Source organism: Tauraco erythrolophus, chromosome 25 (assembly GCF_009769465.1).
Source record: "Tauraco erythrolophus isolate bTauEry1 chromosome 25, bTauEry1.pri, whole genome shotgun sequence".
Taxonomy (NCBI): Eukaryota; Metazoa; Chordata; class Aves; order Musophagiformes; family Musophagidae; genus Tauraco; species Tauraco erythrolophus.
This window is the reverse complement of record NC_141489.1, coordinates 5,980,799-5,996,216: the sequence shown is the minus strand read 5'-3', so window position 1 is coordinate 5,996,216 and position 15,418 is coordinate 5,980,799. Positions and strand designations below refer to the sequence as shown.

General features: G+C 46.4%; 1 protein-coding gene across 5 annotated transcripts; it reads right to left on the bottom strand.

Annotated features, from left to right (window-relative positions):
• Positions 1 to 977: 977 nt before the first annotated feature.
• On the bottom strand, positions 978 to 14,865 carry GOSR2 (golgi SNAP receptor complex member 2). 5 transcript variants are annotated; one of them, XM_086626688.1, is made up of 6 exons: positions 14,826 to 14,865; positions 13,636 to 13,700; positions 10,479 to 10,587; positions 9,539 to 9,671; positions 6,644 to 6,784; positions 978 to 3,157 (listed from the first exon to the last, which is right to left on the bottom strand). In XM_086626688.1, the coding sequence occupies exons 1-6, from the start codon at positions 14,852 to 14,854 to the stop codon at positions 2,996 to 2,998; spliced, it is 639 nt and encodes a 212-aa protein (XP_086482814.1). In that variant the 5' UTR covers positions 14,855 to 14,865; the 3' UTR covers positions 978 to 2,995. The 5 variants fall into 5 exon arrangements, with proteins under 5 accessions (XP_086482814.1, XP_086482815.1, XP_086482816.1 ...); XM_086626689.1 differs by having other exon boundaries at positions 10,479 to 10,584; XM_086626690.1 differs by having other exon boundaries at positions 13,636 to 13,696; positions 14,826 to 14,857.
• Between the last annotated feature and the right edge of the window lie 553 nt (positions 14,866 to 15,418).

The following is a 15,418-nucleotide window of genomic DNA, read 5'->3' as shown; positions in this document are numbered from 1 at the left end:
ATACTGGTGAAAAGTTTTTTTTCCAGAGGCAAGTTAATTTCCACAGTGTCCTCTGATGAGAGAGCAGTTCATCCCACAGCTGGAATGCCTGCTGTGCCGCAGAAGTTCAGAAGCTGCTGAAGGAGATGTAGTCTTTTGGAAGAAAGGAAGCTTTCCAGAGAGCTGGAGCAGCAACAGGCGTAAAGCCGGCAGCGTTTCAGCTCTGTCCCACTGCACGTTAGGACAGATCTCAGCCCCACGGGTGCTCTCACTGCGGCACGCTGTAACGACAGAGGCTGTGAGGGTTTCACACTAGCTGTCTGAGAAGCACGGATGCTCCTGTAAATCATTTTGGACTGAACCTGTAGTACAAATGTGTCTGAAGGTGCATGTCATTGGATCCAGTTACCCCAGTGGCTCCCTCAAGCCCATCTCGCCGTTGGACACAAGGCAATAGCAAGGACACTTTGCTTACAGAAGGGAAATTAGCCTACACGAGAACAAGACGGCTCTAAAAGGGCAAAATAAATGAACAGAGAAACACGTATTAAAATGCCAACCTAGTCTCAAAACAGAAAAAAAATAAAATCCAGTTTAATTATCTTATGGCTCCTACGACAAGCCAAACAAATTTTCTAGAGTCCCGTCTTGGTATAAGACAAACCCTGCTAGACTGGGTCACAACTGCATAAACTCTGACCACCACCAAATGCCATCCTTTAAGCACCAAACCATGAAGTTGTAAAATCAAGGTGAAATCGGATCGGTTCCTTGGAACAGAAACAGGTTTGCCAGCAATCCCTTACAAGGTGCCCAACTGTTCTCACAGAAGATGATCTCACAAGTCCATAGTATGCTAAATCCATCAGAGTTCATATTTAAAATAAGGTAAATTTAGGTTAAAGATACAGCAAACAGATGAGCTCTCACTGCAGACTTCCTCTTTTCCTTTCAATTTCCTAGTCTCTCTGGCTCAAACGAAAACTGATTCTGTACTTGGTCTAACTCGTTTCCTTGGGAAAGCCCCGCAGACCGAGGAACACCGGGAGCACAAAACACTTCGGAAGCATCAAACACACCGAGAAGCACAAAACGGACCGGCAGAAGGCACACAGCACGTAGGCTATTCAACAGGCACTGAGGCTTTCCTGCTTTCCCCTGCTCAACCATCCCACAGGATTACCATGGCACTGACAGCCTCTGGGCCTCCGCTCTTGTGTCGCGGTGCGGCCAGCGGCGCTCGGACTGCTGACTCTTCTCCTGCCCTGGGTTCCGAGGATGAAGCTGACTGGCCTGGGACAGCTGCTCACATTGAGTACTGTCATCTGGGCTTTAAAGTGATGTCAGTCAACATTTTAGTGATGCAACTGCAAACAAGCACAGCTAAAGCCTGTTTCATCTGCCCACATTAACCAAAATTCATCTTTTACAGTGATTAATACCATCTCTCTCAAAGCAAAGCTTATTGCAGCAAAGACAGGATGCAGAACTTGTGATCTGTTACTAATTAAAAGAGCCACAACCATTCCAGACAGAAAAAAAAAAGAAGGAATTCCCAGCATTATGCCGCATCATCTGAATATGACACTTCTGTGCCACTTGTCAGACATCTGGAAATGCTGCAGACTTGTCCACAAATCGGGACAGGAATGTATGTGCAGGCTGATTGAAATGGATGATGCCCAAAAATCTCAGGATGGCCATTTAACAGAGCCCCTACAGTCTGCAGGGAAGGAAGTGCCACGTTTAAACGATGAGGCATTTCTTAACTGTGAATGTGTGAATGCGGATAGATTGTCTACGGCCACGGAGGTACGTCCGAGTCGGCTATCACATCGTGAGGGTGTATGAGAATGTCTTTCACAGTAATTATGCAGGTACAAAGGATAAAGGAACACCCTTCCCACGGACGACGGATGTTTAGCATCCCAAGGCACGTAACTTCAGGAAACTCTTCTGATGACAACTGATTTTGAGTGAAAAGTCTGTTGCCCTGATCCCACTGTTATTCTGAACGTGAAGAACAGCAGAGAGAACCCATTCCAGCTCTACGAACACAAAAATCACAAATCTGAATCTGAGCACAGCGAGGACTTGCCTGCTTCATCGATTCAAAAAACACCAGCTACAGAGCACGAAACTCCAACCACCCACCTCAGAAAATGGATACAACTCACCCAAACATGACATGCACTAGCATTAAAAAAAAGATAGTCAGAGTCTTAACAGTTTTCGGAGGCTGGATTTGGTACTAGGCACAGTGAGATGACACAGGCCCGCGGTGCATCTGACTGCAAGCAGGCAGGAGTACGGCACTCAGCTTCCACTGGGAAGCAGCAGGGCATCAAAAGGTACCAAAACATACCTCGGAGAACACGAGAAGCATTTCAGCCTAAACCGGGAAGATTTGTGCTGGTTAATACTGTGTGCATAAACAAAAGTTAGCTTAGGTTGTAACGGTGGTTTAAGACCCTTCCCTACAAATCCTTCTCCCCCCCCAGCAAAATGGTGCAATTGCAGATGGGAACCCTGCACTTCCCCCCTCTTTTTGCACACTTACTCCGCAGAAGCATACCCACAATGTGAAATTCTCCTCCGTGGCGTTCTCTCATTGCAAGATGCAGTGATCAGGGTTACCTCCAGCTCACTGCACCTTATGCTCTGCTGCTGCATCCTCTTAGCCCTACCTACTCAGAAGGACACTCCTACCTTGCAGTACAGGTGGGCAAAATTTTCACTTCTGCTTCCTATTTAACCAGATTTTTAAACTTCCAGACAGTAAGGTGAGAGCAGTAAAGGCTCAGGATATTCTTAGAGGGCCATTCTCAACTACAGCGTCCTCAGAGAAATTCTGTTTCCCTACGTGCTTCCTGCATGACGTGTATCCGAGTGTCATTTGTAAACTCCAAAGGTCCCAGGAGGGGCTCATCCAAAGCAGAACTCAGAGGAAAGTACAGTCTGGAGGCCAGTCCATCTTGCTCCAAAAGACGATCTCCTCTGGCAGTAGCTCAGTAGCTCATGTCAGATACTGCACGACGAGAAACATAATTACACAAGTCACAACCATTCCCCCGATCATGAAGTATTTATCTTGAAAGGCTCGCTTCTCAATCAGCCGCATGACCGTATTGGATAAGCCCAACATGTTGGCGACATCCAGGATCTTCTTCTGAGTACCCTAAGAACAAAAAGCAAAGACATGATTAACCTCATGGTCCAACACTTCTTACTCCACAGTCCAAGGATTTCATCATGGGTGGCAAGTGACGAATTCTCATCAACGACAACTGGTATCAGCCAACATCCTACAGTTTAAGACATGGCCACAGGACCCTGGAAATAGCTGGATGATGAGGATGATTAATTCACACACATGAACAGGAATGTGGTTAAAGACACAAAACAATCTGTGCAGACAGACACATCATGCAGAGTGGCTCAAAGAAAATGCACTCGCTACAGAGGCATTAAGAGTTTTTCTGGTCCTTTTTCAGACACAGAGTCTAATAAGGGCTTGGAGCTTCTGGATCTGAAGAGATTTCTTGCTGAACTTCCCTCCTGCCGAAGTACAGTTCACACCAACAAGAGACTGAAAAGGAGGTCCAGAAACTTGTAAGGCTAATGGTATAGAGCAAGGCATATAAAAGTGTAAATGATGCAATTTTATTAAGTCCTTCCACAGAAAAGCCCTGAACAAAGACTGCCAGCAGGTGTACTGCAGGCAGGCCCACGCCTCAGTTCTGCTTCACTGCTGAAGCAGTTGGATTATTAAGAATGTGGATCCCAGCAGTTACCACATCAGCAGTAAGCACAGAAGAGATAAACAGTGAGCTGCAGAACTGGAGGTACCAGGAAATAAGCTGGGGGTGTCACTACTGCAGTGCAGCAGGAACACTCCAGTTCAGGGCAACAGTCAAAGGAAACTGTACGGAATATGGCCACGTGGATGTACTCTGGGCACAGCTCAGAGCTGGATATTGTCCCATCTGGGAAGAAGGGAGAGAACTCACAGCTGCAGTCACGATGGTACAGAGAGATAAGAAGGATCTTTCTGGATGAGCTCGACAAAGGGGAGACACACCAATGGGCAGGCAGAGGTGCTGCACAGCTCAGCTGACAGCAGGCCATCAGAGAGATGTTGGCCAGGACCAGCCTCCATCGCACCTACGTGCATGATCATGGTGATGACAATGGACCTCATCTGTCACAGTGAGTTCTGGGTCCGAGTCCCCTACAGAACACCCTGCTTCAGAAAGCTGTGAGACCTAAATTATGCTCTGAGCAAGGTCAACAGCACAGATTCCCATCACAACGCTCTACTACCATGCTTTAACTTTAAAATAAAAACTTTAGCCTCTCTTCTCACAGTCCGCTGTATCTTTGGTCTCAGAAGAATAAAAAGGTGAAATTTGGGAATTGTTCTGACTATAAACCTGACCTCAGATCAGAAAAGCTCTCCGAGGACAGAATTTACATCAACTGTATTAGACATATCCACAAACAGTTCTCAATCCATAAAATACACAGATTTGCAATCCAGAATTAGATAATCAGTTTCTTCTGTAGAAGGCTGTGCAGGTATTCGGGCCCTTTGCTGAAATCAGGTTATGTCTCTGCTCGTAAAACATAATCACATTTTTCCGCTTTGTTTCGTACACCTCACATTAAACCCGTGGACAGGACTCAGCAGTTTTCGAGTTCAGCACTTTTCCTGTCTCTGCAGCAATCTTTTTGCACTACTTCAGAACAAAAGAAGACCTTGCTTAGAGAAGAGAAACCAAATATGAAGCTTTAAAATGAAAGCAAAAAATAGGAAACTGAAGACTCTTCAATTCTTGCAGTCTGTGGAACAGTGGAATTGTACAACAATTTGGGAATACTTAGTTCACACCTGTCTATATCCAAGAAGTTACATAGAATTAACATGCTTCCAAATTAACCCATTTATCTTCATAGGTTGTCTCTATGCCAGCTGCTTCTGCCAGATTTGTAAACAGGCAACAAAGTCTTCGGTAGTGTAGGAAGAGCTAAGCTGAAGGGAAAAGGAATATATATAGATGTTTCCTCATCTGAGAGGGAGAAGAAACATCCCCCTGAAAACATAAGGACATGATGCTCCCAAAAGAACAGACTATCAGTAGCAGTTGGCACAGACACACTAACAACTTAAGCATTATTGACCTGAAGTACACTGGACTTGCTACAGGTTGGCAGCAGAGACAAGGCATGCTTACTTTTGCAGAGGGCCCATCATGATCTAATAGGAATCCAGGCACGTTACTGCAATCTAACTAGCAAAATCTTGACCACAACAAGAAACGGTACTTCCTCTCAGTTTCTTTGAGGCAGTAGGTCCTGCAAATCTTCCTTTATCAGATTTGCCAGCCGTGGTTAAGTTCTCCTGACTCGCAATGTATGCACTTCCCTCTCAGGAACCAAGTGCTTCAGGCACTCCTCAGAGATCACCGTGAATCAGTGACTTACCATCTTGTAGAACCAACATCTCAATTCCCCGGGTGAAGCACAGGCACGCTCATGCGCTTCAACAACTGGATGCTCCAAGGCCACCAAAGCCACCCAGCGCTGAACGCAGAGGACAAACGCCCTCTGCCATTACAGCCTGCGGTGGTCCTGTCCAGTGCTTTGGGAATACCAGCTACCCTGGGCCTCTCTGACCAGGACAGGAAGTATCTGGCTTATGAATTGCAAGAAACATTAGGATTAAAATAAGTACCTAGCAACCCTGCCCGGTAAAGACACCCAGCTCTGGTAACTCCTAGGAAATGGGTACCACTGGTACCACAAAAGTTGCTCCACCAAAATGCCTGTGCACCTGAGGGGTGAGACAGGCGTACAGTTCAGCCATCTGTACATCTAACCAATGGTAGGGATTTATGCTAGCCATTAAAAATGCCTAAATCCTCTGGCAGAAGCATCCCAAAACAAAGCAACATCACGGAACAGACAACAGTAGTTACCCCCATCGGAAGATGAATACAACAGAGAGAGGGATTTCCCCACGTTTTTCAGAAATCCAGCCTTCCCCAACACACACTTCTTATTAAAAAGCTTTTTGTATCTTTGAGTGATTTGCTCAAAATTTAGCACCACTTTGAACGGTGTTTAAAACGAAAGACAAATACTCGTTAGTAAGAGACATGAAGAAACACAACTGCCATTAGCAGTGCTCAGGGAAAGGTCACATCGGTGAGGCGCGTCAGCCCTGAGCGAGCATTACCTTTCTTACTAAGTACTACTACAAGTACTTCACACCAGCTTTGTGGTTGCTCTGAGCAATTTCAGCTGAATCAACATCTACAAGTGAGCTAGCCATTACCTCCCATTCTTCCCTTAAAAAAAAAAAAAAAAACCCAACTAAAAAAACCCCATAACAGAACAAAACATAACATTGAGCACTCTAGATACCAACTCCCCTGCAGGTGAAGACTGCTGGGCCATCCAGCCTCAAAAAGTTTAACGATATTCCTAATGAGATGATAAAATGTAAAGATTTCAGGTTTAGTTAAAAGGAGTCTGGGCCTTTCCCAGCATTCTCAGCTGAAGCAGTGTACTGAAACAAACTTGTGTATTTATTTTCCTTATCCTGGTCACCCTAAACACAGAAAAACGTGGGGTCTTTTTGGTAAAAAAATGATGCCCCCACCTTTAATGTCACTCTCTGGTCCCTCAGCCCCTGAAGGATGTTGGTCCCACTGCCAATAAGATCATCCATGCCACGATGGGCATTCTGGAGGGATTCATTAAACTGTAATGTTTCGTCGATCGGTATGGTGGTGTCAGAGTCCTGTGGGGAAAACGCAGGGTCTTGGTTACCTGGCTGCCCACACACAGCTCCAGAAAAAGAACATGCACAAAACAACGTGGCAAAGACTTGACAGGACTTTAAGGATTATGTTCTTAACTTTTTTTTTTTTCATGGGGATATTAAATACATTGTTAATATTTGAGCAAAAAAAGTAATTTAGAGAAGCCTCCAGGAAGGGAACAGTTGATCAGCTGTTCAACTGCAATTAGGTCTGGAAGGATAAAAAGTCAGATTAAAAGTTTTTATAATCTCAGTTTATGATATTTGTAGGAAAGGACATTACAATAAAGAACATCAAAACAGAGGGTGTTTAACAAGGAGTCGTTTGATCACTGCAAAGGAAAGACTTCTGAAAGATTTAATGTCACATTTCTAAGCGACCAAAGGCCTGCAAAACACAATGTCTGGGAGATGACACGGTGCACATTTCTGACAGTGAGGGCAAACAGACATGAACCTAGTGCCCCGAAGGTCTGACTCACTCCACAACCAAGGCCTTCTCTAAAAAAAACAAATAAAAATTGAACATTCCTCCAGAAAAGATGCATTAGCTCAACTAGAAACGACGAATCTTGAAATGGAAATAACTGGATAAAATTCCGTAATCTGGATTGTACAAGAGGTCAGAGGATGTGATCGCTTTTTTCTTTCAAAGGCCTCTTTTAATCTTCTCTGGACACCATTCCATCGAATGGAAGCTCATCGCTCCCACGCTGTTTTATGAACAGGAATCGTTGACACTGGTAAGAGATGAGTGTGGAAACACCGGCTTACCTGCTTCCATGTACTCGGAACAACAACTACCAGAAGGCAGAATTTAGGGCAGAAGATGGGTAATACCCTGCACCTGACTGTCAGCTGCAGGTTACATGCATGCAACAATGCCAAACTTGCTCTGGTGTTTATTATTAAAAAAAAAGTTAATATGGGAATGACAAGCGTGATCGGTGTTGGATGTGGTACTGACCAGGCAGATGTTCTGCTTACTGTAAAAGAATGAAGGATGAAGGACAGAGCTGTCAGCAGCTGCAGGGTCAAAGCTACTGGGTGAAGAAGCCGTGACAGCACACACATCTCTTCGACCAAATGTTAATCAAATGTTCACTGAGGTTGAAACAAGTGTCATCTTACACGGGTCTGCAGAGCAGAAGCACTTGGATTTGCACCTGAATGGATGTTATTTCAGATATTTATTAAACTTAAATCTATTTTTGAAAAATATTTGAAATGCATTTGAATGAAATTCAAAACTTTTGAAAAATATATTTGAAAAAATAAATTAAGCTAAAATCACCAGGGATTGCCATCTCTTATACAAGGAATTTGCAGGGGTTTTCTTGTACACCACAAGGCAGCAAGAAAAATATCAAAGTAGATTTTTGATCCCCCTCACAGGGAGATAAGATGGCTTCCCATCTTTCATTTGCTGTTGGTGGGTTTTTCCAGAGCAGCACAAGGGGAGGCTCTGAAGATAAAGACCACATCTGTCTGAGTGAAGCAAACTGCTCAGAACACTGCTACAGCTGCCAAAAGCTGTGACACATGTTGCAGTGATTTATTCAGGATGCTCACATGCTCAGCTGACAATTCTGTCTAACAGAATGGGGTAGTACATCAATAGAAACTGTGTAAACTTCTAACCAAAACAGGCCCATAACTGACAAATAAATCATTATTTTCCTATTAAAGAGATATTGTACTTTAAAAGTCACATTTTTATAACAATGAGTTAAAAGAAATATAATCATGCTTTTTTTTTTTCCATCTTGAGACACCTTTCAGCATCCAGAGACAAAAATAACTCACCATTTACTTTGCATTTGCAAGCCTGCTACTGATCTTCAGAACTGTTCCACTTACACATGTGTTTTATTTCTGAACAAGTTTTCCTATAGGAAAATTTTTCCATATTTGCAGAGGAACACCACAAATAAATCAAGTTTCAAATGTCAGTGTTCTTTTCAAGTCTTGTTTATAATTTTGAAATAGCCAACAAAATGCTATGTGTTATCAGGCTTTGAGAAGTGCCTCAAACTTCCCAAATTTCAAGAAAATAGGAGTGCCCACATTCACACTTCCTTGCCCTAACAGTGCATGACAACAGAGAAAATGAATGGTCAGTTATACGCCTTTAACAAAAAAAAATAACAAAAAAATCACAACAACCACCCCCCAAAAAGAAATACTAGCTTTTGAGTTACAGAAAAGTGAAATCTGAAAGCAAACTTCCATTACTCAGAGCAAAATTCCTCTAGGAATTTGCACTGGGGGGACTGCCCAGGGGAGGAACTAAAAATTAACAAGAACAGGTGGAAACCCATTCCTGTCATTAAAAACTTTTGAATCATTTATGGGTAAGAAGGGGTTTAACTTGCTGACATCTACAGACAGCAGGGTGCACAGCAGCCAGACATTTACAAATCTCAGGATTTGGCACAAATCGAAGTGAAATGTACTTTGGGACCCACCTCATTCAGCTTTTGAAACTGATATAACACGTCAGGTAGAGCTGCACTGGATAAAACAGGAGCAGCAGCTTCTGGAGTCTCCTACTGCTGCCTCTTAACAGACCAACTCCTTCTCGTGAGACAGTTGTACTTTCTCAACGTGTACTGTTATTCTTTGCTATCTTGATTCACATCTCACAGTAAGGTCATGCCCACATCCTGCCCGGAACCTCTCTGAAAGACTACAGCACCTAGAGCCCAGAGATCCAAAACGAGGAATATTTACATTGGCAGTGAATGTACGTGCGAGCAGCTCCTCCCGCTGCCGCTCCTGCTGCTCCCGGATGTAACGGCGATGCTGAAAGTTCCTCAGAGCTGTCTGCAGATGCTGGACATCATACTTCAACTGGTCAACTCGGCTGGAAAGGATCAACAACAGGAAGACATTCCCACGGATGACAACACCATTCTTTTCTGCTGTTTTTAGTATGAAGGATGGAGCGTTATAAATGAACAGTGACAGGTAATAAAGAGGGATGGGTTCTACTTGTTGAGAAGATGAAGGACATTCAACATCAGCCTCCTATTCCAGACTTAGATCTTCCACGCCTTGTTTTTCTACTAAACAGGTGATTGTTTAACTGCAGGCTAATGACAGAATGTGAAGCGGAATTCTTTAGCTGCCTCGGACATCCTATCCCATGACTAGTCTCTTCAGGAGTTGTATATATATTCCTCATTTAACACAGCTTTGGGAAGATGGTAAGATTTGAACATTTTCTATTTTGTGACCCTCATGCACAGAAAAGATTAAACTTTCACGTTTCCTTAATTAGCACCATTTTCTCAAGTCTGAGTTACCAGCTGAAGTAATTCTACTCCTTACCTCCACAAAAGCCATTAAAAGCAAATGCCACATAGAGTAGAAATTTTTTTAAGCATCCAAATGCCATGTTCTGCTCCTCTCAGAATAAAAAACACACAAAATTTTTCCGTATTTTGTGGAAATATGAGCCATGAATCCAGCTCCATCACCAGTCTGTGGTTAAATGCAGGAAAGTGATTTTGCTTCTCTGCCTCAATTTTGCTACTGTAGAGCACAGAGGTAAGTTATGCAAAGCAAAGTAAAAGTTTCACTCAAATGAAAAGGCAAAGGGTTTCAACAAATGCAATGAAAATAATGACAAGATCACACTACACTATCACAGCAAAGGAAGTGAACTCACAGTTTGGCGTTCTGTCGCTTGTTGGGAGGCTCTTTGCTGGACAGGATTTCCAGACGCTCCAAGTTGCTGAATATATTGTCTATTCTTGCCTGAATCTCATTTTCTACTACTGCAAGGAAATGAAAACGTGATTTGATTTGAATTAAGGAACTGCAATCTGGGTGAAGGTAGAAGTTGAAAAGCATTCAAACCAGTATTTAAAACCTAAGAGATGCAAATCCTTACTGGATGGAAAAAAAAATAAAATCAGATACCTGAGAACTATACATACCATGAAAAAGCTGCTTCTTTAACTCAATAATTTGAGGCTCTTGCCTTGTCCTCCTCTGAAAAGGCAGCTAGGAAGGCCCCTCTTTCAAAATGTCTGAGCCCCTTCTCCTATCAGCTCCATATATTAGGATTTAAAGGTCCCACATCCCCCCCTGCAGCCCCTTCCTGCTCCCTCAGCAGGATGTGCTTATGTAAGATGATTCTCTCAACAATGGCAATTTAAACCTCTGAGTTAATGCATGTCATCCATACCTAGAGCAGGAGAGATTAACGGGACTAAGAGTTGATAGGAACGGGCAGACAGGACAAACAGCTCAGAAAGACGTGGCCAGCCATGGCAGGTGGAAAAACACAGCCACAAAGTAATTGCCTCTGCAATCACCTGCGTCGCAATTGCTCCTGGCAGCCTGCGCAGAACAGCAGAGCAGCAGTGGTGCACAACACAAACTCATCGGCTCGTGCTTCAGGGGTGAGACTGATGCAACTGGAGAGAGACTCGTGCTTTCAGTCACTGGAAAGCAACACTCAGTGCAAGCTACAACCCCCTTCCTCATCTGACCACCACGTTTTGCAGTCACGCCACAATCCGGCATTTCACAACTTCAGGAACTGCACAGAGGGTGGAAGCAGGAGCACTGTTACCATCACCAGACACTGCTGTGTTCCGAGGGGTTGAGGTGCACGGCTGAAGGCACGTGCCCTCAGAGCACGCACACGGACTGGCTGTTGAGAGGACAGAGGCACCGTCCCGTCTGCGCAGCCACGAGAAGGCTGGAAGTCTCTGCCATGGTCAGACCCAGAATAAATAATCCCCAAACCCTGCAGACACCACTTGTTCTTATTCTGCACTCAGACTAAAGGAGCGTGCAGAAAAGCATTATTAACCAACTAACTGCTCCACAGTGTCTCAGGCCTTTCCAGAAAACCGCATTCTGCAGAACCCGGAAAAGCAAAGAGCACAAAGAACCCTTTGACCTCACGCAATCAAAGAGTAACCAGCTCCCATCCACGGAGACCAACCACACCGCTCCAGCTCATCTCTCCATCACTTAGTACAGCTACTGAAGAGCAGCCAGGAGAGCAGACAGACAATTCTATCAGCTTCTGCTGGTCCAAATGACAGTACTACTGCCTTGGTCATCTTAGCTTCCCTGAGCAGGAAGGGGCTGTTTGCCTGAAGCAGGAAAAGGAAAGATAGAATCACAGAATCATGGAATGGTTTGGGTTGGAAGGGACCTCAAAGATCATCCAGTCCCAACCCCCCTGCCATGGGCAGGGACACCTTCCACTACACCAGGTTGCTCAAAGCCCCATCCAACCTGGCCTGGAACACTTCCAGGGATGGGGCAGCCACAGCTTCTCTGGGCAACCTGTGCCAGTGCCTCAGCACCTTCAGAGTGAAAAATTTCTTTCTCTTATATCCCATCTAAATCTACCCTCTTTCAGAGGGTTTAGATTTCAGAGGGTTCAGAAGATGCAACAGAAGCTTTGATTTCCTGGCTCTTATTCCTGCTCTTCAGCCAAAAGATAATCCTTTTCCCCATAAATTCTGAAATACACGCTAATATCTATAACGCATACCTGTATCTGTACATATAGAAAGAGTACGTTCATTTATGGGCTGCGGAAGATGGTCTATAATCCTATCCTATATAGATGGTCTCTAATCCTATCCTGTATAGATGGTCTGTAATCCCATCTCTTGGAATGGTCTCAAGTAGCAGAGGCAAGAGGGCGAATTACGCTGATTTTCAAGGGGCTCCAAAACCACATCCACTGAACAGCACTCCAGGAGGTCTGGCTTTGTCCTAGGAGTAGTATAACCACCACAAAACCCAGAAACAATATGAAAGGTACTTATTCTTGATAGGAAAAGTTACCACAGCCCTTTCCACAGCAAAGTCATGCTTCATAAATACACGTAGGGTAAGAGGAGTCAGTCAACACGTGATAAACGTTTCCAGTCAATGCAGCGTGCCTTCATGTCAGAAAGTTCTGATGAGGTCCATGAGCAACTACCCACACGGGAATTAAGGTGTCAAACAGGTCCAAACGGATTTGCCAACTCTGCACTGGGGTAGAAAGTCCTGCCACAGTGTATCACAGCATTTTATTACAGCCATTTTATTAGCACAGGGTCACAGTCCAAATTTACTGAAGCAATTCCAGCCCTGGCTGTTTTATGTGTTTCTCACAAGCAGATGGAATTCCAGGCTCTGTCTCTGCTGCAAGCAGGAACTACGGGAATCACCCTGCTTCAGTCCCTGCACATGGCACTTTCTCCACAAGCTGGACTAAGCATCTTTTGGAGAATTCTGCCAATTAGCGGCTGCTTAAGGAACAGCAAAACAACAGGACAGGTGACACAACCCATTTCGCAGCTTTTTGAGCTCGGAACGAACTAGCCTAGTGTTGTCCCAAATTTGCAGTTCTGTCCACACCTACCTGTTTGTTTTATGTCCATGAATGCACCAATGTCAGTTTTTTAACCTGTTTATATCAAAGGCCTCCACAGCGGGTTCCAAAATCTAACAGCACCAAAAAATACCTGGCATTCCCACATGAAACCGTTGCAGAAGCACTCACAGTAAGCACTGTTTGTCAATTAAAGGACATAATATAATAGGAAGATGATTTGAAGTGAATTCTTGTTCTGTCTTTTCCCTCTGTCCTTCATATAAAACATCACCTTATCGAAGGCAAACAGTAAAACAGTTTTAATGCATTCCGAAGTGGTGACATGTCTCACCTGCTGATCACAGCGACTGAAGAGCCAAATTTGTTCCACTAATGGTTGTGAACACAATGATAAAGCATACCAGGTTACATCAAAGCTAAATCAGATCAGCACTAGAGCTGGGACTCTTCTCTTTAATTAAGTACTTACAGTGTACTGACTCTTTGTCTGAAGTCTCCAGGCGCCCCATGTAAGACTGGACCTCATGGACCTGCCTATCAGAAGATAAAGAGTAAATTAACAGAAGGCAGTTAACATCTATGAAATCATGTTTCAGTACCTCAATTTTCAGCTTCTTTTGCTTGAAAATACTTTTAGAACAGGACTCAGATACATGGTACTCAGTGCGGACAGCCCATCGTCGAACAAAAAAACCCACCCAACTCTTCAGTAGGAAGCAAGCTGTGCTCTCAATATCCACCTACAGAATAACTTCCAGTTTAAAAACAAAAACCGAGGTGAAAGGGCTTTTTTTTTCCCCCCCTTCAAAGATCTCCAACCCAGTTCTAGCTCCCTTTTTGCATTTCTAACCTGAACTGGGGCTCTCCCCATGTCCCACACCTGGCATGCCGAAAGCCACCGAGATCCACCTACACCATGACAACTATGAAGACAAGATTTCAGACCCACAGTTGGAATGCACCAGTGGTGAGCCCAGCAGAGCAGAGATCCGACTGGGAGAAGAGCTGGTACAAGTGAGACCTCACTAACAGATCTGCAGTGAAACACCACAAGCTGTTCCAGATCACGCAGAGCTGAGAGATTTTTTTTGCCTGATTTTGCCACTTTCATGCCAGTTCTGTCTCAGCAGATGAGCGCTGTCCGTGGAACAGCGGGGATTTCTCATCCCGCAGCCAGGATCTCCCGAGGTGGCTCGATGGTGTCTGCCGGCTGTCAGGGAGCACCTCCCCGCCGCAAACCCCGCTAAATCCGCACGCCCTAAGCGTACGGACCGCTGACAAAGGCGAGCGCCGCGTGTGCAGCGAGTATTTGCAGCACTGCGCCGTGAGGCCCCGCGGCGAGCCGGCCTGGCTCGCTTCCGAGCTGACGTGGCTACCGGCGGGCCCGCACCCGGGCAGACACCGGCCCGCCGGGAGAGACGGGCCTTCGCGTCCTTCCGCCACCGAAACACGGTCCCCGCGGCGGCGCTCCGGGGGAAAGGCGGGAATTCCGACGGGAATTCCGACGGGAAGCGCTCTCGAAGGGCGCGGAGAGCGCGCTGCGCCGCGGGCCCCTGAACGCCTCCCCCGCACCCCGCGGGCGGAGCGCTGCGGCCGGCCCCGACCCGCGCTGCCCGCGGGGACTGGCCCGGCACAGCCGCCCGCCGCCGCCTCACGCACTTGTTGGTCTGGTGGTAGAGCCCCTCCATCGCGGCGCGCTCCGCCGCCCGCCTGACCGCCCTCCGCTTCCGGCCCCGCCGACTTCCGCTTCCGCCCGCTGCGGACACGCCACCTCTGCCCCCCCCCCCCCCCCCCCCTCAGGCGCATGCGCCGCCCGCACGGCCACGCGCCGCCGCCAGGGGGCGCTGCGGGACCGCGGGGATGGGGGGCGGGGGGGGGATGGGGGCACAGTGATGGGGGGGGGGCGGTGATGGGGGGGGGATGGGGGCGGCGTGCGCGGGGCGCGGGACGGTTCCGCCGCCGTGTCCTCTTCCCGCGGGGCCGAGCGAACCGTGCCCCGCTCGCCTGTCCCGCGCCCGTCCCCGTTCGCCTCCGCGTCCGCCCATCGCCGTCTGCTCCGGGCTCGGGGCTGCCGGGAGAGACCGCCTTACGGGGCCCAGCCCAGCCAGGCCACGCGCCTGCCAGGGATGCGCACTGTGAAGCAGTTGGGTTAGATTCCCAGTCAGTGAAGGTGGTGTCAGCTGGGACAGCTGCCTTTGTCGTGAGAACCGCACCCGCTTCATGGAGTCACAGAATGGTTTGGGTGGGAAGGG

What these genes read in the sequence shown, in the direction of transcription:
- GOSR2 (XM_086626688.1), bottom strand. Translation starts at nt 14,854, where the DNA reads ATGGAGGGGCTCTACCACCAGACCAACAA. An exon ending in AAGCGACAGAACGCCAAACT is followed by an intron (nt 9,672 to 10,478) that starts GTGAGTTCACTT and finishes GATCCTTTCCAG; the next exon opens with CCGAGTTGACCAGTTGAAGT. An exon ending in CACGTACATTCACTGCCAAT is followed by an intron (nt 6,785 to 9,538) that starts GTAAATATTCCT and finishes TTTTCCCCACAG; the next exon opens with GACTCTGACACCACCATACC.